The sequence below is a fragment of the Urocitellus parryii genome, chromosome 6, assembly GCF_045843805.1.
Source record: "Urocitellus parryii isolate mUroPar1 chromosome 6, mUroPar1.hap1, whole genome shotgun sequence".
In the NCBI taxonomy this organism is placed as follows: domain Eukaryota; kingdom Metazoa; phylum Chordata; class Mammalia; order Rodentia; family Sciuridae; genus Urocitellus; species Urocitellus parryii.
The window spans coordinates 122,082,957-122,105,020 of NC_135536.1; the positions used below are offsets into that span (position 1 = coordinate 122,082,957).

The 22,064-nt window shown below is 39.7% G+C and overlaps 1 protein-coding gene across 1 annotated transcript; it reads right to left on the reverse strand.

Moving 5' to 3' along the window:
• Window positions 1–3,626: 3,626 nt before the first annotated feature.
• Window positions 3,627–14,958, reverse strand: Bcl2a1 (BCL2 related protein A1). The gene is made up of 2 exons (XM_026400555.1): window positions 14,436–14,958; window positions 3,627–3,744 (listed from the first exon to the last, which is right to left on the reverse strand). The coding sequence occupies exons 1-2, from the start codon at window positions 14,853–14,855 to the stop codon at window positions 3,637–3,639; spliced, it is 528 nt and encodes a 175-aa protein (XP_026256340.1). The 5' UTR covers window positions 14,856–14,958; the 3' UTR covers window positions 3,627–3,636.
• Window positions 14,959–22,064: the final 7,106 nt, after the last annotated feature.

Genomic DNA, 22,064 nt, shown 5'->3' on the forward strand with positions numbered 1-22,064 from the left:
ATTTTTCCAAAACTGAATAGTTTCATTTTAGCTGTACTAGAGGGTATATAGTGGTCTCAAGTTGAGGTATTTTGGTTTTGTTTTGTTTTTTGAGATAGAGTCTCACCACATTGTCAGGGCTGGTCTTTAATTCCTGGGCTCAAGTGATCCCCCTGCCTCAGTCTCTTGAGTAACTGGGACCACAGGATCAAGCCACTCATCCCAACTTTCACTGTGGTTTTAGTTTGCTTCCCTTGATGACTAATGGCATTAAGCATCTTTTCCCTGTTCATTATTCATCTGTATATCTGCTTTAGTAAAGTGTCCAAATCTTTTGCTCATTTTTAAAATTAGGTTGATGGTCTTCTTACTATTGAGTCATAAGATCATTGTAGATATTCTGGATACAAGTCCTTAGAGATTAATGTGATATATATTGTCTCCTATTCTGTGGCTTGCCTTTTGAGAGGTTTTATTTTTTGTTTGTTTGGGGTTTTTTATAGCTTTATTGAAATATAATTCAGATGCCCCATTTGAGTTCTTTCCCCTCCCCCACCATTTAGTAGATGGGATTGAATTTAGGGGCACTTTACCACTGCACTGCATCACCAGATCTCTTTATTTTTTATTTTGAGACAGACTTAGTTGCTCAGTCTGACCATCCTCCTGCCTCAGCCTCCCAAGTGTCGGGGAACACAGGCGTGTGCCGCCATACTTGGGCCCATTTCAGTTCTTAATGGTGTCATTTTAAGAGTAAAATTTTTGGGTTTGCCTGTTGTTGTTGTTTCAGTCCTGTTTTTGTTTGTTTGTTTTGAAACAGATTCTCACTATGTTGCCCAGATTGGCCTGCAACTGTGAGCTTGAGAGATCCTTGCACCTCAGCATCCCCAATGCTCAGACTATAGGCGTGGGCCCCCTCACTGGGCTAAAAGTAGAATATTTAAATTTCAGTGACTTCTAAATCACCCATTTAGAATCTGTGTTCTAAACAATCTCTGCCTACTCCAAGAGTGGGAAGATTTTCTCCTATATTTGCTTCTAAAAGTATAGTTTTAACAAACATTAAGGTCTATGATCTGTTTCAATTTAATTTTTGTGTATGCAGTAAGAGTTGAGGTTCATAAAACCATTTTTTAAAAAGTTAATTTAATAAACAAATGCACAGTGAGGTGTAGTTTACAAGATCAGGCCATAGACCAAATCAGAAAGGGTCACTGATTTCCCAATGTCACATTGCTAAAGAGGTAATTGTTGTGTAAAAGTCAGATTTTAGGGCTTCTTGTGTAAGCGTATTCCAGGTAGTAGCATACATACTTCCTGTTATGTCCACTCCTGACTGTTCATTCCCACCACGTGGCTCTCATTAATACAAAAATGAATTAAAACAAAAGCAGTTCCAGGAGTGGGGGAGACCCTTAACAGGAAGAAATAAAAGAAAATGTGGAATCTTATCCTGCCCTCAGTAGACACAAGCCCCAGATGGCATAAGTAGCTGCGTCTCAGATTTCATAAGTAAGCCAAAGGTACCTTGGCCACAAAGACTTCCCTACTGACTTGCCCCCAGTGACCTCATCCTTCCGGTCCTCACCTCACTGTCTCCACCTCTCCACCGTTAGGAATCACACCTTGTGAGTAAAGCATTAACTGAAATTCCCCTTGAAGCTTGGGAGAGAGCGGATCTAGTTTCTTTATTAGATCTACCGACAGTTTCCTAGGAAAGGAGATTGGGGGTGGGGTGGGTCGAGGACAAGATATAGGGTTACCACATTGCAATTGGTTTTGCTGGCCTAAAAGTTGGTCTAATCACTGGTATTCTTTTTTTTTCCTAACTTCTTTTATTCATTTATTTTTTTATGTGGTACTGAGGATAGCCCTCATGTGTGCTAATCAAATGCTCTATCACTGAGCTATAACCCCAGCCCCACTGGTTTTCTTGAAAAAAAAAAAATTGAACACAGGTTCTAACAAAAGATAATTTTGTTACATAACAAAATTCTAATTTGTGAATTTTTACAAGAAAAAAAAAATGTTTAACAATGGCCCAGTACTGAATCATTTACCCCATTGTCTTTGTTCAAACCATCCAGAGTTTCCTACTGTAGGGGCAAAGGAGAGGGGGATCTTTTGCTTCCTATTGGGAAGGATCACGGCCAACACCCAACAAGAGACAGGTTAACACGAGAAAAAGATAACAAATGTATCATCGTTGCACGTGACATGGGAAACTTCAGGTTGAAGGTCCAAAGACTCAAGGTGAACTGTCCATTTTTATGCTTAGGTTCAATAAAGTGGGTACCGTCACACACAGATCTAATGAAACAAGAGTGTGATCTAGTATTAATGGTCTCGTGGGTGGGCAGTAAGGCCTGTCTGTTCAGGTTCTTCTTGGCCTGAGTAGTATCCTTCCTTCCAGTTATGGCAGGAGCCTGTCTGGCTTATATAAGTCTTATGACTTACAATCAGACAAGATCGGTCAGAGAATTTATGTAACTGTCTAGGAGGGCTGGGTTCATTGTCTCTGTTCAACTAAGAACAGAAGAACAGGACACAGAGATAGCAGGCATGCCGCGGGTTTATTGCAAAACCGAAAGATACACACTTCTCTGAAGAGAAGGGGCCCTGGAGCCAGGAATCTGGTGGGGGAGTTTTGGCCTGTCCTTTTTATAGTCTCTGGAATTTCCTCCTTTCTTTATCTCCTCCCCTGTCCTATTATTGACTGGGCCCCTCTTTCCACACATCTGTTTTAGTTTTTCTATTGGGTCCCCAGCTTAGGAGCACAAGTATGAAAGTGTCTGTCTGATTGGTTTCCTGGCTTGTGTCCACTTGACCTGTACTTTTGTCCAGCAGGAAGTTAACCTCATGAGAAGACCATGCTCTCTTCCTCTGGCCCTGCCCCTGACTCGCCATCTCACCCTGGCTGCCTGTGCCCTTCTACATTTCCCTCATTTGTTCTTATATCAAAATGTGGGGGAAAGCTGGAGTACTCTTTTGGGGTTTCATGGCTGACTTGGGGGGGAGGGGTCTTGATTTCTATGACCTGTCTTGAGGAAGATGAATTCTAGTTTCTGTGTCTGGCTTAAGAAAAGAAAGAAGGGTGAAAGATGGGAGGGGAAAGAGAGTGTCAGACAGAAACTTTGCTCCTGAGGACTTCACTTTGGAGTGTCATTTTCTGAGCCTGAAAACTGCATATCTGTATGCTATGCCCACCGAGCCCAAATGACAGGCAAAAGAGGGTGAAGACTAAGGAGAGCATCAGTGGGAACTTGAAGCAATGGGGACACCTGGGAACACAGAAATCATGAACCCAGGAGGGAGGTGGGCCCCTGTGCTCTTCAGGCTAGAGACCCAGAGAACAAATTAGGATGATGAGCAGACCCTTAAGAAAGAGTCTGCCATGGGGCAGCAAAGACACCTCCTTCTGGGTCATCAATACCTGACTCCTGTATTGGGCTGAGCCCTTTTGCTCAAGTTCCAGACAGCTGAAAAGATTAAGACATACATCACATAGAGAGAACAAATACATACAATTTATTCAATAAAATGAGGACCAAGTGTCCTTAACTCTGTAAAGTCAAGTTACACCATCAAAGCTGTTTGTTTAAAAGCAGAAGTCACACATGTTGACAACAGTTCTCGAAACAGCCAGAGTCTTTTTGGTCAATAGTATTGCTTCAGGAGAGACAGCATCTCACAGATCTGCCCTGTAACTCCCAGAAAAGTCAACCAGCCAGATTTAGGTTCAAACTTCTTTACAAAGCCATTTTCCTAGGAGAGAATAAAACATAACATTTTTAAAATTAGCAGAGGCTAAGTTTTAAAAAAAGCAAAGAAACTTTCATTTAAGTGATGCAAATAGCTACTCCGCTTTATACATTTTGCTCTGTCATTGTTCTCTACCTCTCTCAAGTAGCAATATACAATAGAAATATAGCCTTAGCCATATTTTGAATTCTTGTGGTTTTAATGTTTTTGCAGCCACATGTGAAAAAATAAAAAGAAATGGGGGAAAATAATTTTAAGATATGTTTAATATATTCAAAATATTATTTCAAAACAGTATAAATCATTAATGAATTTTTTTTCATAGCAAATATTCAAAGTCCTTCCACCTTAATTCAGACCAACCACATTGCAATTATTCAGCAGCCACATGTGACTGCACAGCAAGTCAGCACAGAAGCACAGCTCCAGAGGGAACAAATTCAGTTTTTTCTTTCTCTTTCAATTGCCTCGCATCGAAATATGTATTTATATTTATACACTATCATATTGAGAATTATGAGGACTCATGATAAACCTAAATTAAACCAGTGTTTTTGAGCCTACGAAAAGGCTGATGACTATTTCTATTGCAATTCATCCCCTTTTGAGACCAGACATAGTTTTTCAAAAAAATAGTATAACCCAATGAGCTGTATATTGTATTCAGTTAATTTATGAACTATGATTATAAAAAATCCTTATTGAAAATTACTTCCAGCTTATGCCCTCTCTTATTTCAACAAATGAGAAAATTGAGGCCCAGAAAAATGTAAGCTATCTAAAATAGCCCAACTCTGTAGGACCTGGATTGGAATGCAAATATTCTACTTCTTTCCACTCCCTGCATTTCCAAACAAGCACCAAAAGGATTAGAAAATTGTTAAAATGATTTTTTGAAAGGTTCATCTAGCAAATATTTGCCCTACATTTTGTAAGTTCCAGAATCTAGGGTTATAAATGCCCCCAAGGTAGTTCATAGCCTAGCATGACTAATGCTAAAAAGTGAGCCAAACATCTCTTTAACAGTCAGAAGAGATTGGAGAGTCCTGCAGTGCCCTGGAATCATCTTTGTAAGATTGCTGGCAGAGCAGATAGGCATCAGACAGGATTTTCCATCTGAAGGATTGCCTAAGGAAGCCAGCTCTGCCTATGTGCTAAGGGTAGTCTCATGCTCTGAGGCACATGCTTTCATGCTGTATATGTTAGGGCATGAAGAAACTGCTCCTCTCTTCTTCCTCTTCCCCTTCCACCATTACACACTCATATTTTCCCACACATTCTAGGTATGTAGACATTTCATTGCTCCCTTCCTAGAATTCCCCACATTTTGAAATTAGAAAAAGCCCACATCTGGCAAGTATAATAATCCCCTCTAAAATGACTTTTTTTAAAAAAAAAACTTTTTAGTTGTAGATGGATACATTACCTTTATTTTATTTATTTACTTTTATATGGTGTGGTGCTGAGGATTGAACCCAGTGCTTTACACGTGTTAGTCAAGTGCTCTACCACTGATCTACAACCCCAGCCCTAAAGTGACTTCAAACTAGTATAACAATGATTGTTGTCTATTTGATGGGGCAGGTAATATGTCACCTTTTATATGCATTGAACTTCTAAAGTAAAAAAAAGTGAACAGAGGAAAAATGGACAAATCCAGCCATGAAGATGAAACCATTTTTAATTTTTTTTTTTAGTTGTAGATGGGCACAATACCTTAATTGTATTAATTTTTATGTGGTGCTGAGGATCAAACCCAGTGCCTCATGCCTGCTAGGCAAGCGCTCTGCCACTGAGCCACAACTCCAGCCCCAAGATGAAACCATTTTTAAAACTATGAAAAACTAAAAGAACAACAGATTGAGAAAATATTTACATTTACTATGAAAGAGTTCATTCCAATGAAACAGAAAGTCATCAAACATAAGTCATTAACAAATCTATGAGGGAAGTTTGATATTACTAGCAATTAAAGAAATTCAATTTTACTACAATCTTATTATTTCTTAGATCTATTAAATTGGCTTTGTTTTAAGCCTATGAAATAAATTATTTTTTTAATAATACTGCCCAATGCTGATGTTGTTCCATTGGTACAATCCTTTTGGAAAGCAATATGTATCCAGTAGGTATGAGTAATGTAATGCTCGTATCTTATGAACCACTCACTCCACAGTGAGAAAGTTATCATTAGACAATGGTTCAAAATACTTGGGGGAGGGGAAAGGTAAACATACCCATGTTCACTATCAAATCATTATTTCTTTTTTTAAATATTTTTTTAGTTTTAGTTGGACACAATGACTTTATTTTATTTATTTTTATGTGGTGCTGAGGATAAATGAAACAGAAAGTCGTAAAACATAAGTCATCAAACAGCGTCTCGCATATGTTAGGCGAGCGCTCTACCACTGAGCCACAACCCCAGCCCCTCAAATCATTATTTCTTTTTTTTAATATTTATTTTTTAGGTTTACGTGGACACAATATCTTTATTTACGTTTATGTGGTTCTGAGGATTGAACCCAGTGCCTCATGCATACTAGGTGAGTACTCCACCACTGAGCTACAACCCCAGTCCCCAAATCATTATTTCTATAAGGAAAAACTGTGGAAACAACCCAAATGTCCAAAAATTGGGAATTGTTTAAGTAAATCATGTCACATTAATGAAATGTTCTATAGACATTAGAAATGTTAACCTGAAATATGTGAGACAATGTTAAAAATATTTATAATATAAAGAGACTGCTCCATGTACAGCCAGAGGAATCAGAAGTTGTGCTCCATTTGTGTAATGTATGTCAAAATGCATTCTACTGTAAAATTAATTAGTTAATTAAAAAAAAGAAACTGCTGTGTATACCCTAATTATTTTTTTACATATAAATATCATATCCACATGTGGATATGTGATAGTAGTGGGGGGGATTTTTTTCCTCCTTAAAATATGCTTTTTAAAGATATTCTTTTCAGGGCTGGGGATGTGGCTCAAGCGGTAGCATGCTCGCCTGGCATAAGTGCGGCCCGAGTTCGATCCTCAGCACCACATACAAAGACGTTGTGTCCGCCGAAATCTAAAAAATAATAAATATTTTCTAAAAATATTCTTTTCAAAAATATTTCCTTTAATGATGCAATTTGTATCTTAAGATCATTATATAAAAATATATGTATAAATAAGGATTCAGTATTATCCTAGTAAACAAGGAATGTCCAGGGAACATTTCTGGGAATAGTGATAGTTGGTTAAATTAAGCTATTCTGGTTTTAAGAAAACCTAAAGCATAAACTAATATATGAGACTGCTATAGTTTGAATGTCCCCTCCAAAACCCAGTTGAATTTCAATTGCCATTAAAATTATGTGATCTTAAGATCAACCTTGAAGAGTTGCTTAGGTCATGGGGGCCCCACCCTATATATTCCGGCTGTTATTGAAGAAGCATGTAGAATTATACAAGGGAGGAGGTTCAGCCTCTTTATTTTCCCTTTATGTGTCTGCCTTTCTGTCTGTCTGTCTCTCTCTGTCTCTTTCCATGTGATACCTTCTACCATACTGCAGTGTGGCAAAGGGGCCTTCGCCAAATATAGACTTTCTATTTGATAGTTCCCAGCCTCTCAGAAAATTTCTTTTCCCTATAATTTACCCTGACTGTAATATTCTGTTATAGCAGCAGAAAACAGACTACAGTATGCATTATATCAATAATGTGAAGAAAATCAGAAACTTCAGGCTTTTTCAAATCTATTGGCAAACACTATATTATAATACCATAATATTATTCCCAATTCTCTAGAGATTATTTGCTCCTTTATTCATTTAAGAAATATTCACTGAACACTGACTACACCCCAGGTACTATTTGAAGCATGGGAAACAGTGATGAACAAAATACCCAGGATCCCTGCCCTCCCTAAGCTTAAATTCTCATCACAGAGACAGATAATAAGCTGATAAGAAAATAAATATGTAATGTGTACAGCTGTGAAAACTGTTGTGAAGGAAACACTGTAGGCATGGGACGGAGAGTAGCAGTGGTACTGCCTTAGATGGAGTAATCACTGAAGACTTCTCTGAGGAGGCAGCCTTGGAGCAGAGGGAAGAAGGGAAGAGGAAGGGAAGAAGGGAGCCATGCGAACATCTGGGGGGAGATTGTTCCAGGCAGAGGCAATAGCAAGTGCAAAGGCCTTGAGGGTAGAATGTGCTGAGCTTATCCAAGGAATCCCGGGCTACAACAGCTCAGAAGAGATTCATAGAAAATGAGATTTGGGAGGTGTTTGAAGGCTAGATGGTGTAGGCCTTTGGGTTTGGGGGTCACGACTTTGTGTTTTTGTTCCCAAGGTGAAGGGTTATCCTGGAGAGTTTTGCTTAGGCCAGGACATGATCTAATTCAAGTTTTGAAATATCACTCTGGCTGCTATGCACACAACAGATCTTAGCAGGGGAAGAATGGAAGGAGGGATATTGCTAGGAGCCTAGTGATGGAGTCAAGTGGGAGAGGAAGGCAGCCTCAAGGCCCTGGTGGGACATTCTTTGCTGATAGATTGGACATGGGGGTCTGAGGGAAAGACGTCAAGGCTGACTCCCAAAGTTAGAGAGCTCTCTAAAAGAACCTGCAGGAAGATTTTTCCTCTAACTCTTGGGTCAAAATCAGGCATTTCAACGTGATCGCAATTATATTTCACCTTATTTTTTACTAAATGATTTCAAACTCTCAAGTTAAAATTCAAAAGAAATATAAGCATTTGACTGCAAGATCAATTTAATCAAAGGACACACCCAATATTTAAGATTATATCACTATTAACATCTTTTTTTAAAATATTTTTTTAGTTGTTGATAGTTTTTTTTTTTTAATTTATTTATAACGTGGTGCTGAGAATCGAACCCAGTGCTTCACACATATCAGGCAAGTGTGCTACCACTGAGCCCCAGCCCCAGCCCCAAGATTATATCACTATTAGATCTTTATACTTTAGTCAATCATCTACTTGTCTCTGTATGCCCAATCTGCCCATTCACTTGGCCTTAAGTTGACCTGACCATTAATTAGAGCAAGAGAGACAGAAGAGAAGGGAGGAAGGAAGGAAGGAAGGAAGGGAGGGAGGGAGGGAGGGAGAAAGAAGGGAAAGAGAGAGAACCTCTTGGCTTAACTCTTATGACCCAAGCTTTAATATTCTGGTTACTTGGAAAGCACCAACTGTGTACATCTCTACTTTAAAGGGGCTTTCTTTTGGTGTTTAGTTTCAATAATTATATGTCTAAACTTCTTGGACTTTCTCATATAACCCTCACAGCTGACAGTTCACCAGCCACTTTTACAGAAATGTTTTCTAGTCCTTTACCTTCCCTTCCAAAGTAGATACTGTCTTCATAATATACTGTATATAAAATATATTTCTATATTATAGCATATCATATTTTATTATAACATGCATTATTTAAGGAAGATGAGTCTCAGCTACTTCAGTAATCTACTCAAGTTTATACCTGTGATAAGAAAAAGAAAATTGGAATTCAAATCTCCTGTTCCAATATTAGGTCACTGATTCATTCCATCCACAAATATTAGTTGGGTACCTTCTATGTAAACGGCCCTGTGCTAAGCATGAGGTATGTAGTGATGCATTAAGTAGACATGATTACTCCTGTGTGGAGCTATGGGCTGAGAATTCTTTCCACTCCAGGAGTGCAGACAAGCGCAGAAGAGTGCTCCATTGAAAGGAGTGAAGGGAGGAAAGTCTCCTGGCTCAAGAGGAAGGGTGATCCAAAGGGGCAAGACATATTTTTTTGAGATAGAAACTCGCTAGGTAATCCAGCCTAGTCCTGAATTCCTGGGCCTGCCCTGAGCTGCTAAAGCACATTCTAATGGCTTCTACAAACCAACCTTTTGGCTGTAGATATAGTTCAGTGGTGAACTTGCCTACATGCAAAAGATCCTAGGTTCAATCCCCAGCACCATGCAAGGAAGAAAAAAAAATTCTTCTTCTCCTTCTCCTCCTTCTCCTTCTCCTTCTCCTTTCTCCTTTCTCCTTCTCCTTCTCCTTCTCCTTCTCCGTCTCCTTCTCCTTCTCCTTCTCCTTCTCCTTCTCCTTCTCCTTCTCCTTCCCCTTCTTCTCTCTCCCTCCCTCCCTCTGTACTAGGGATTTAACCCAGGGTTACTGAACCATGCTGAAGTTGCTGAGGCTGACATTGAACTTGTGATCTTCTTGCCTCAGCCTCCCAAACTGCTGGTACCAGAGATCTAAATGCTGAAGACAGCTAAAAAATAACACTAACTCTTCTAACAGATCGTGCGAGAACCTATCTATTTTCAGCACTCCAAGGATGGAAAATAATAGTAAATGTGAAAGAGGAAGAAAAAGAGAGATGAGACTTCTGGAAGGAAAGAAGGAAGGAAGGATGGAAGGAAGGAAGGAAGGAAGGAAGGAAGGAAGGAAGGAAGGAAGGAAGGAAGGAAGGAAGGAAATTAAAAAGGAAGAAAGGAAGAAAAGAAAGTAGGTCAAGCTGATTTTAAAAAAGAAACAATAAGGAATGAGATTATGATTCCTGTTATTGATACACTGGCCTTACTTTTTCCCTTTAGTGCACCTGTTTTACATGGTGGTTAATAAATAATTGTAGTTGGTCATATAACATATGGAAACTAAATACATTTAATCAAATTCTTTCAATGGAAGCGAGCTAATACTACTACTGATATGAGTAACTCAAGTTTTATATTGGGTTCTTATTTGCAGGATTCTTGCTTTGCATTAGTGATTTGATTCTTATATCAGTCCAGAAGATAAGCTGCGATATTCTCCTAGTTTCACAGAGGAGAAAACAAGATTTAGGGAAGTCACACAGTAAGCATTGGAGTCTAAAATGAACCCATATGTGCTGAATCAGCTCTTACATGTGTGCTGTGCTCCCATACCACATTTTTTTCTTTTCTTTTCTTTTCTTTTAGGGAGGTACCAGGGATTGAACCCAGGGGCACCTAATCTCTAAGCCACATCCTTTTTTTTTTTTTTTTTTTTTTTTTTTTTGAGACAGGGTCTCACTAAGTTGCTTAGGGTTTCCATAAGTTGTTGAGATTCTATTTGAACTTGAGATCCTCCTGCTTCAACCTCCCGAGCCCCTGGGATTACAGGCATGCAGCACCACACCCAGCCCCACACCACATTTTTGATCCAAGAATTTTCATAAAGTCTCTGGACATGTTTTAAATGTAATTAGTTCATACATTTTGTGTTTTATGATCAGTAGGAGTTTTTTTAGTTTTTCTCAGAAGGGAAAAAAGGGAGAAGTCAGTGCTCGCTTGATAAAATTGTGAATTGCCTTTTCCCTCTTTTTATGGGCCACCTGACTTAACTAGTGGTAAGCATGTGATTGTACATTTCCCATGAAATGAATCATTCAAGAGTAAATTCATTCATTTAATCATATTTGTCAACAACGCTATGAAAATAATATCAGTTTGCCATGTCTGTACGACTGACTCAAAAGAGCTCTATCTGTCATTAAGAGAATCAATGTCTCCTGAGAGCTAGGAACAAAATATCAAGATGCTTTGAAAAGATCTCTTAGCAAGTTTATCTGCCACATATAACACCTAAGCTATTCAGGTGTAAAAGTGAAGAGCTGGGAGCCTGCACAGAATGTTACAAAGGGTGAGTAGGTGTGCAAGCAGTTATATATATTTATATCTCCAGTTGGGGGAGCTTTCTTCTGCCACATGTTTGCTAACCCCAGTACCACCCCCAAAATAAGAGTACATTTCTAGACATTCTAAGGAACCATTTTTAACATCCTCCATTCACTATGAGTTCCAGGAACTCATAAAAATCTTTGTGAAAAAGTTAAATTTTTAAGTAACATGCATTCATTGTCTGTGTGTTCCCAAGTAGCATGTCAAGCACTAGGAACATAGTCCAAGCCTATAGAGAGCTTGCAGGCTTATATGTGGGCCTCTGTGCTAGAGAATAGTTGCCATCACTTGAAAGCTATATAGTATGCTGAAATTTTGCTCAGCCTTTCAGTATAGCTTCCCACAGCCAGCTAGAAGAAACCATGGCTAAGCATCTCACATGCTTCACCCAGCCTTAAGTCAGGCTGAGTTAGAAAGAAGAATTCCAGGAAAAAGAAGATGATTTAAAAAGAAGACTGGTTGCAGTAACACCATCCTTAGGCAAGAAGACCTTAAACAAAATGGAAATGGTATCAAGTAAAAGATTTATCAATCTGATTACATCAAACTTTTTTTTTATACTGGGGAATAGAACCCAGAAGCTCTTTACCACTGAGAAACATCCCAAGCCCTTTCTATTTTGTATTTTGGACATGGTCTTGATAAGTTGATTAAAGCCTCACTTAGTTGTTGAGGTTGCCCTTGAACTTGTGATCCTCCTGCCCCAGGCTCCTGAGTCTCTGGGATTACAGGTATGTGCCACCGTGCCTAACCTGAATCAAATGTTTAAATATTTATAATGACTAAAGACATGAATAGTTCATTTTAAAAGATACTCAACAAACTAGAAGATATCTGTCATATATAAAAATAAATTTAAAATATCCAGAATATTCAAAGAATTCCTATAGATCAGTAAGAAAAAGACAAAATGAAAATGGGCAAAGGCTATAAACAGATAAATCCCTAAAGAAGAATTAGAAATTGTTAGTAAAATTCCGAAAAGATGCTCAAAATGAAAAGATATTTACCCTTATTTTAAAAAAAAACAAGAATTAAAACAAGATATGTTTAAATATATATTTTAACCCAACAAATTGGGAAAATTATGACAAATTGCTACAATGTAATGTTAGTCTTCTGGTATGTAGGGAAATGTTGGATACTCTAACAAGCTCCTGATGGGAGTGTAACTTCCCAGAACCACTTTGGAGGGCAAGGATCCAGTAGATTAAACAATAGACATGTACCACAGCCCAGAAAAGCAACATCCACCGTAGAAAACCCACACATGCAGGAGGGAAGGTACACATAAAGATTATTCAGTGAAGCATTGTTCATGGTAGACAACTCTGGAAATAACCTAAATTTTCACCAACTAGACATGGCCAACTATTCGACAGCATTTACATACAACAGAATATATGACATACTTTGACATACTTTTAAGAATACTATTTTAGCAGAACAGAATGGCACAGGCCCATAAACAACAGGAGGCAAGAGGTTAGCAATTTCAAGGTCATTGTCAGCAATTTAGCAAGATCTGTCTCAAAATAAAACTAAAGAGAACTGAGAATGTAGCTCAGTGGTAAAGTGCCTCTGGGTTCAATCTCCATTATAAATAAAAAAAAATAAATCCTATTATAAATAGTCTTGGTTGAAAAAAAAATAAGTTGAAAATTAAGTACCATGTAGAATTTTAACACACACACATACACATATATAAATTTTTTAACAAAGAAATACTATGAGGCTGAGGGTATTGCTCAGTGGTAGGGTGTGTTATTAGCCTGTGGAAAACTCTGGGTTTGATTCTCACCACCAAACAACAGCAATCTGTTAGCCAGGCATGCTGGGCCATGCCTGTGGTTCCAGCTACTTGGGAGGTCAAGGCAGAGAATTGCTTGAGGTCAGGAGTTCGAGGTCAATCTGGGCAAAATAATAAAACCCTACCTCTAGAATAAAAATGCTAGGTATTTCCTATAGATATAGCATGTTTTGCATGTGAAATAATAGACAAGAGTAGTTATCACTTAGGATAGATGAGAGTTAGGATTGGGCCTTGAAGGATAGGTGCTTTTAAAAACTAAGAATGTAGTCTATTGGGACATAAAAGGAAGCATATACGTCCAGCTGTAAAAGGCTTCTTTTCTGCAACCAGAAATTCTCTGCTCTTTCCTGCCAGAGAGGATGTATTTCCCAGTCAACCACTTGGACAAGGAGAGAGTTTCATTTCTACATATAACTTTGTCGAGGCATACTTTAAATTTTATATAATGGGAAGGGAGTTTTTAAGAAGCTCATTTATCTTCTCTACCAGAAACTCATGTCTTAAACATACCATTTCAATCTCCTGTATTTGAAAGGGATCCACTAAAAAAATAAAAAATACCAAAATAAAAATTTTAAAAAGTGTTCTTACCAACATGAATTCTCTCATAGGTCCCTACACAGTCTTAGCTTTTTGAGGTACTGATAATAATGTGAATTTTTATTTTAAAAATATTAAGTAATGGTTCTCTTTAACCACAGTCCGGAATTTTTATATTAGAAAACTGACAAAAATTAATTTGTAAGTAATGAACTTGCAAAAATATACACTTATCTTTTTCAACATAATAAATACCTACATATGACAACATCTAATACCAAGTGTTTCTGTACTAATTCTACATTGTTATGACAGCCCTAGCAAAAAGTAAGTTCTAGATTGCCTGTGCTGTTGATTCTGAAGATGCATTAGAAAGCTGCTTTATAGGTCCCCAGACCTCATTACTGTAATTCATACTGTCAGAAATAAAAACTATAAGGGTTTTCCAGCTAAAAAGTTCTAGTATTCATTGGAAATGAGCCAGAAAGATGTTAGGTTTTTTAAATTAAAAATTTCTAAAACAAACTATCCAAAGAAAATTAAATTCTTAAGTAGGTGTTTTGTGATGGTGGCTTCCATTAGCAAGGAAACTCTGAATTCCTATTTCATAGTACAAACAATGAAAAAAATTTCCATCACACATACCCAGCCTCCATTTTGCCTTATCCATTCTCCTGCATTATTCATAATGAACTCAGCCACAAAGTAAGAGATCTCCTCGTCGGAATCCACAGCAGGGGCAATCCGCTCTCGCAGAAGTTTCTTGACCAGAACTCCTCCGAAGGCAAATATGGTCACAATCCTTCCCCAGTTCATGATGCCATCTTCAAATTCCTTTTCCATCACTTGATTGAATATTGTTCTGGCAATATCAGCAGACACCACATCAAAATTGTCCAAGTATGGTTTCAGATTCTTTTCAACTTCTTTTTGGACTGAGAAAGCCACGTTTTGTAACACTTTGGACGTTTTGCTGGGACTTGACCCACGTTGCGGTACCTGCAGGACGTGCTGCAGGTAGTCCTGAGCCAGCGTGTGGATGAACCTGAACTCACAGTCATTCATCTTCCACTGGTGCAGAGCAGCCCGGAGCAGGTTCCTCTGGAGGCCGTGGAGGCCAGTCGAAGCAAATGCTTACAGAGCTTGGCAGAGGCGTGACACATGTTATCTGGAGGCTGGTGGAATTTCTGTTTGCATCATGGTATAGTATCCTTCCTCCTAGTCACTTTCGAGTGTAGGCTGCATGTGAAAGAGAAAGTTCAAATGTGAAAGAGGAAAACATTTCAGAGAGGCCACTTCCTCATCCTGTGAATTCAGTTTTAAAAGTCTCAAGGGTGAGGATGTGGAGATATTAGGATCCTCATACATTGCTCTCCGGAGTGGAGATTGAGTACATATCCTGTGAAAAGGTTTGGCAGTCCCTCAAAAAGTTAATTTTAGGATTACCAAAACAGCCAGAAATTCCATTCATAGGTATTGAAGGAGTGGAAGATGTGTCATCTCAAAATATGCCAAATTGGCCTGTTATTTCAGGCTGAAATCCCTTGAGGAACTAAAACTTCAGAAAAGGCCATTTGGCTTCTTTCGCTATATGCAACAAGCCATAAAGATTCGTTCAGACAGGATGTCCTTTCCATACCAAGGCCAGAAAACAGGTTTGACCACCAGAGGCTGGTAATTGAGGTTGCAGTGAACCTGAATAAACAAACTCTTTCAAGTATTTTCCACTATATCCCCACCCCACCCCTAAATACCTCTTAGTAACATCCCTACAACTTAATGTCCTAGTCTACATACTCATTTGTGCTGTCATTCCTTCACAAATTTATTTTTCTTTGTGTAAAAGAAGAAATACAAGGCACTTGGACCATTTCTTCAGACTTGGTTCTCTTATGAAGATCCCCAAGTGTATGTAACCTAATTAAAACTTTTATGCTATTCTCTTGTGGATCAGCTCTTGTAGTAACTGGATTCCTAGACCAGTCAAGGAGAGCACATAGAAATGAAGGAGAAAGTAGAGGAATCTCTCTGTCTCCCCCTATAGTATATACCCAAAAGAATTGAGAACAGGTATTCAAAGACTTATACATCAATGAGCATGCAGTGTGACTCATAATAACCAAAAGTTGGAAATATAACAAATGTTCATCAACAAATAAATGTATAAATAAGTTATTCATTATTCAGTCATAAAAAGCAAAGTATGGTACATAACAGCAATATGGGTGAACCTCAAAAACATTATGCTAAGTGAAAGAAGATAAGCAGAAAGTCACCTATTATATGATTCTATGTGTATGAAATAGGAAAAATAAGTAAATCCGTATATAATGGATTTATCAGGTAAATCTGACAGTGTTGCTATCAGAGAACAAACAGATGATAGCCAGAGATTGATGGGGTGTGAGAACAACTGCTTATGGGAGTAGAGTTTCATTTTGTGTGACTCCAAATGCCACTGAATTTAAAATGGTCATTTTATGTTAGTGAATTTCACCTCCAAAAAAGTCTCAAATACAGCTCAGGAGGTAAACCAGATTGAACTTGGAATGGACATGAAGAACAGCCTGGCTGCCAGGGCACAGGGCCTCTGAACGTCACTAGAGCAGTACTGCCCTTGAGACTTTGGTCTGCCATGGGGAGGGAAGAAGAAGATGTTTTTTTGGTTTTCACCCCCCATTTATCTTAGAATTTCTGATAAATAGAAAACAAAGTCTAGCTTTAAGCCTTACTTAATTCATATTTTTAAGTCAGGTAAATTATCCAACGTATGGGTCAGAGATTGTGGGAGTGGAAAGAATACTGGCTTTAGAGTCTGAGAAACTGAACTTGGTCCTGGCTAAATCCCTCTCCCTGTCCAAACCATGTGTCCTGCTCCAAGGATTAATTGGTAAAAGGAATCAATCCATACTGATCACAGAGGGTTGAAGTGAAATTAAAAGAGATGATCGATGTAATACACCTATCACCATGACTGGTAAAGTATAGGCACTTAATCAATGCTAGCTCCCCATTGTTTTTGTATGGACTAGCAAGAAATTTGGCTTCCCAGTCATCTTTTTTTCCAAGTAAGTGCATAACTTCGTAAGTGCACAGTTTGAAGTGAAAAGCAAATCTGTCATTTTATTTAGCTTTGGCAGCAGTTCTGAGAAAAGCTTGGCAGAGATGGTGAAATTTGTGGCTAAAAGGAGCACTGGGGACTTTAGGGTGGATTTCAAGCCTCCTCACCCAAGAGCATAGAAATTAAGGCAGCAACCAAATACTTGGGGGAGGTGGGGAACCATTCCTGACTGACAGCTGCAAGCCAAATAGTCAGTGGTTAGAGAAAATTCATGGTCCTCGGAAAAACTGAATTCTCTTCCCTCCACCAGCCATACATGGAGTGGTTTTATTCTTTGCAGTAGTGCCTATGAACAGCTGAAAAGAGGGGAGATTTTTTCAGATATAACTTATATTCCTGAACTATCACCACAGAGCTAAGGAGGAAGAAAGAGGGGCTACTTTGGGTGCTAGTTAATGGGGACTTTTGGAAGTCATGAAAATGCACCTCTCAGACCTCCTACAGGAGAGTAATTGACTAAGGGCCCAGCCACTGAGCTTTGAATCTACCACTGACTTTGCACTGAAGCCACATGGCTCACAGGCTGTTCCCAGCCAACAACAGCTAGGCAGGAATACTGAGACACATTCCTTTGACAGGTAACTTTGATTCAAGGACTCTCAACCAGCTTGCAGAAACTCTGTGATACTGCACCTCAGTCTAGGACTCTTCCTACTCTTCCTTCCTTCTCTCTTTTCTTCATAATGGTCAGTCCTGTGTCGCTATCAGACAGCTCACCGGTTTCTTTTGCCCTTTCCCTATTTTCCCTCACAAGCATTTTCCTCAACAAAGAAATCTCTTATACATCTATCCGACCTGCTCATGGCATTTGCTTCTTGGAAAACCCAGGCTGATATGGGATCCATATAGAACAAAGGAACACGCAGTTAGGTAGCCAAGTTACTTCTCCAAAATTTCCCCTGGAAAATTCCTCCTGGTCTATGCCTATTAGCCCACAGGAGCATGAAGCCAAGGGAAGGCTGCTTTCTCAACTCAAAACATCTTTGAGTATCATAGGAATCACCAAAGCGCAGGAGGACATTCCCATGGTGCTGAGAATTTCTGAAAAAATAATAGAAGCATGTAGCTTGAGAGTTGCAATCTAGCATTCGGAGGCCAAGGTCTATCTCCTTTCTCTTTCACTCAGTGTCCAAGGCTGGACCCGTGGAAGGCAAGTAGTTTATCTTTGTTGAACAAATGAAATGCCCTTACATCACAACTATTCAATTACAGTTAGGACTTTATATTTCTGATCTTTAAAGGAGTCACTTTAAAATTCTTAAATATTGTGGCCCATTTTACTTTATTTGGGGGAGTTTCCAAATAATCACTTTTCATGAATAGGTGGAAGAAAGAAAGAAAGAATCCTTTCACATAAAGTGCAAAAGGACTGGAGCAGAACAGGGTAGAGGGACATGTGGATCAGAGGTAAGAAGCTGACCAAGAAGCAGGTGTGAAGACCAGGGGTGTCCATTCTCAATGCCACTGCAATCTGAGTCTGTATTCACAGGGACCTAGTACACAGGATCTTAGGGGTCTGCTTATGGGTCTTCATCCCCTGAGCTGCTCACATTACAATGTAGAATTTTGTATGAAAATGAGTCCCCCCACAAGTGCACTCTGAGTAAGTCAGTTTATGAGATCCAGAAAACATACAGGTATTCCATTACTCCATTAAGTATACAGTAAGGTGCTACTGTGTACCAGGGACAAAGAACTTTCAGTTTAGGAGAAAATAAGGCAATCAAAGGAACTGCCAACAAGAATAATTAGAAAAGGACACTGCAATAGCTTTAAATGCAGAAACATTCCCTGGAATTCCATACCAAGGCCAATTTGAGGTCCCATAGCAACACTGAGGTTCTAGGAAATGCACATGTGTGACCCTAATCTAATATGAGCTGAGGTGAGCAGGCCAGCTAGAGACAGGGTAAGGATGGAAGATGATTTACCAAATCTTTCCATTCTTAACAAGAACTTATGGCTGGGCTGGGGATGTGGCTCAAGCGGTAGTGCACTCGCCTGGCATGTGTGTGGCCTGGGTTCGATCCTCAGCACCACATACAAACAAAGATGTTGTGCCTGCTAAATACTAAAAAATAAACATTAAAAAAAATTCTCTCTCTCTCTCTCTCTCTTAAAAAAAAAAAAAGAACCTATGGCCTAGAAGGTGGGAATTTAACTCAGTGGTAGGCAAGGTAGGCAACATGCCCTGGGTTTAATCCCCACCACACACACACACACACACACACACACACACATACCCAACATACAGCCTGTCCAAGGTTTTCTCCATGCTTGTTTTATCCAGAAGTTTCTATTAAATAAGCATGAAGTTCTGACTAGGACTGAAAATTACTTTCATGGGAATAGCAACATCCTGATAATGAATTAACTTCTTCCACCTGTAAAGTGCTTTGGACTTCATTGTAATCATTATCACTTACATATATGTGAACTCATGGGTTTGCATTATGCTAGCCTAAGTTGCCATGCTTACATACACATGTTCCAGTTACCTACCGCTTTGTGACAAACCACTCCCTCAAATCTCTGTGGCTTAAACAATAATCATGTATTTTTACCATAACCCTGACATTTAGGCAGGACTCAATAGGGCCTGCCCTAGGGCCTAAACCCAGAGCCTCAGTGGGGCCTGTTGCCTGTCTCGGGTTTAGCTTGAAAGATTCAAACAGCCAGGGCTCTGTTCTGTTCTGAGAGCAATGACTGCCCAGGGATAGGTTTTGATGGAGAATGAGAGAGCAGAACCAGGACTAGATATGTGACCTCTGGCAGAGACCACTGACGTCAACTTCCCGTTTTGCTAAAGGTGGAACCTAAAGTTTGCTGGGTTTTTGGCGGCTTCCGAGAGGAGGTGGCTCAGGGGAACTCCCACTCGGTTTGCTCTTTAGCTTCTCTGAACTTAGCATGCGTACTTCCCTATTCTTCCCTATTCTGACCAGGGCTAATTCTCTGCAGAGAAAAGAATGGTCTTCAAGAGTGACACCATCAAAACTCCAAGGGGAGTTAGGAAATAAGCTCAAGAAGTCACCTGCATGCCCCCTATCATCTCCCCTGGTCCTGTGGGACAGAAAGCCCACTGAAGGCAAGTCAACTCGACCCGAAACTCCACCAAGAAAGCCTTCAGTGTATGGGAAGTCTTGCAGGGTCCTGAGCTTGTGAGCAGAAGGAGCCATAGCCATTAAAGTAAGTTTCAGAGCTGGTAAGGGAAGACCACTCTGATTACACATTTGCACATACACATGTGTGAGAGGGGATATGGGAGGACAGATTGGTGACATTGTTGCCTGTCGCACTCAGTCTATCTTATGTGGGGCCATCCATAATTCTCACCTCTCTCCTAGCTTCTTTTCCCCTTTCATCTCCTTTGTAGCCTCTTTATACTTAATTAAAAAATTATGTCCCACTAGCCAGGTTTCATGGCACTTCTCCCCCCACCCCTGCCTTTCAGCTCCCTTGGTTCACAACTGGTTGCTCACTCCTGTATACACTTAAAACTTGCTTCCAAATACAAAAGAAAAATTAGGAGGGCATGCTTGTTTGTTTTGCTTGTGGGATTCCCTGGAGATTAATCTCCTTAGATAGAAACCAAGCTTCTACCAGAAACCTTGCCACATCAGGACCCTGCAAGACTTCCCATTGCCTGTGAGATGGAGCCCCCAACTCCCAAAAGCCTCCAAATCAACCTAATCTCACCCCACTCCCGTCCCTGCAGCACCTGCCCTGCCACTGCCACTTGCTTTCCTGGTGCCAGCAATTTATTCTTCCTGTTTTATCTAATTAAAATGGCTTTTCCCTTTCGTTTCTCTGTCTCCAAAATCTTCTCCATCTTCAATTGCCAGTCAAAGGAAGCCTTCCCTATTCACTATTACCCTAGGGGGGGAAATGTCTTAGTGAGTGTTCCCACAGGCCTCTGTGCCTGTGTGATAGCAGGTCTCATACTGCAGCTACTGTACTGTCTCAGCAGGCTCCAGACTGCCAGCTCTCCAGAAGACAATGGCCTACTTATCTCTGATTACGCTAGAAGGCCCAGTCCAGGGACTGGTACATGCAAAGCACTTGCTAAACATGGACCGGATTCTGTTCTTATCATTGCCTGTGGTGGTGAGTATTTTACAAGTGGAAGGCTTCATAATCAGGCTGATCCTGTGAACAACACTACATTAGCTTTTCTGTTAAGTTTCACTCAACAAAGCAAAAGCAAAATTTTCTTCTTTCCCCAAATGTCAGCGTGGGGGGAAGTACAAGAGGAAAGCCTGTTCTAATAAGAGAATCGTGACTGGGGCAGAGGGCCTTGGACTTTCCACTGCCCTGAATAGTATGGCAAAAGACTCAACCATATGCAAGAAGCAGAAGTACTCAGTGACAGCAAGTGAAACTGGGCCCCTTGAGGGCAACTCTGTAAAAGTCAAGGCCTGGAAACACACCCAGGAGCAAAGTACAGACAACTGACAGCAAATCGCTCAGTTAATAATTCATCTAAGTTACTGAGCACTGGCCATATGTCAGGCCCTGAGCTGGGCCCAGGGCTATGTATACAGGGGTTTTGTTCTATTAACACTGTACTCACAGTGTAACAGGGTGTTGCACAAAATACCAGAAAATTCAGCTGCAGAATGTCAAGGACCACAATACAAAATGACAGGAACGTTCAGCCTAGAGGAGACAGAGTCCTTTCCAGAGGCTACCCATACAAGCTGGCTCCTAGGGTCGGAAAAACTGTTGCCAGGCAGGGAACACAGTGTTGTAAATATACATGGGTGTGTTGCAAGAAGATGCTTCTAGTGTCACTAAAATATAGACTCCAGGGTGTGGATAAGTTGCAAGAGATAAGTGGAATTCAGGGTACAGCAACCCTGTACACTAGGTTAAGAGTTTGGAAATGATTCTGAAAGATAAGAGAACCATTAGAAGGATTTTAAGCAGGAGAGTAATGTGGTTAGATCTGCATCTTGGGAAGTTATTAGAAAGTACTGTTTCTAGTGAATTGGTTTCTGGAGACACTAAAGTCTGGAATAACATATTTTTCAAAAATCAACTTTATTGAGACATAATTTCTAAAAAATAAAATCCACCACCTTTTGGAGTGCACTTCAATGAGATTTGATAAATGTAAATACAAATTTAAACATGCCTATGAAGACAAGAACATT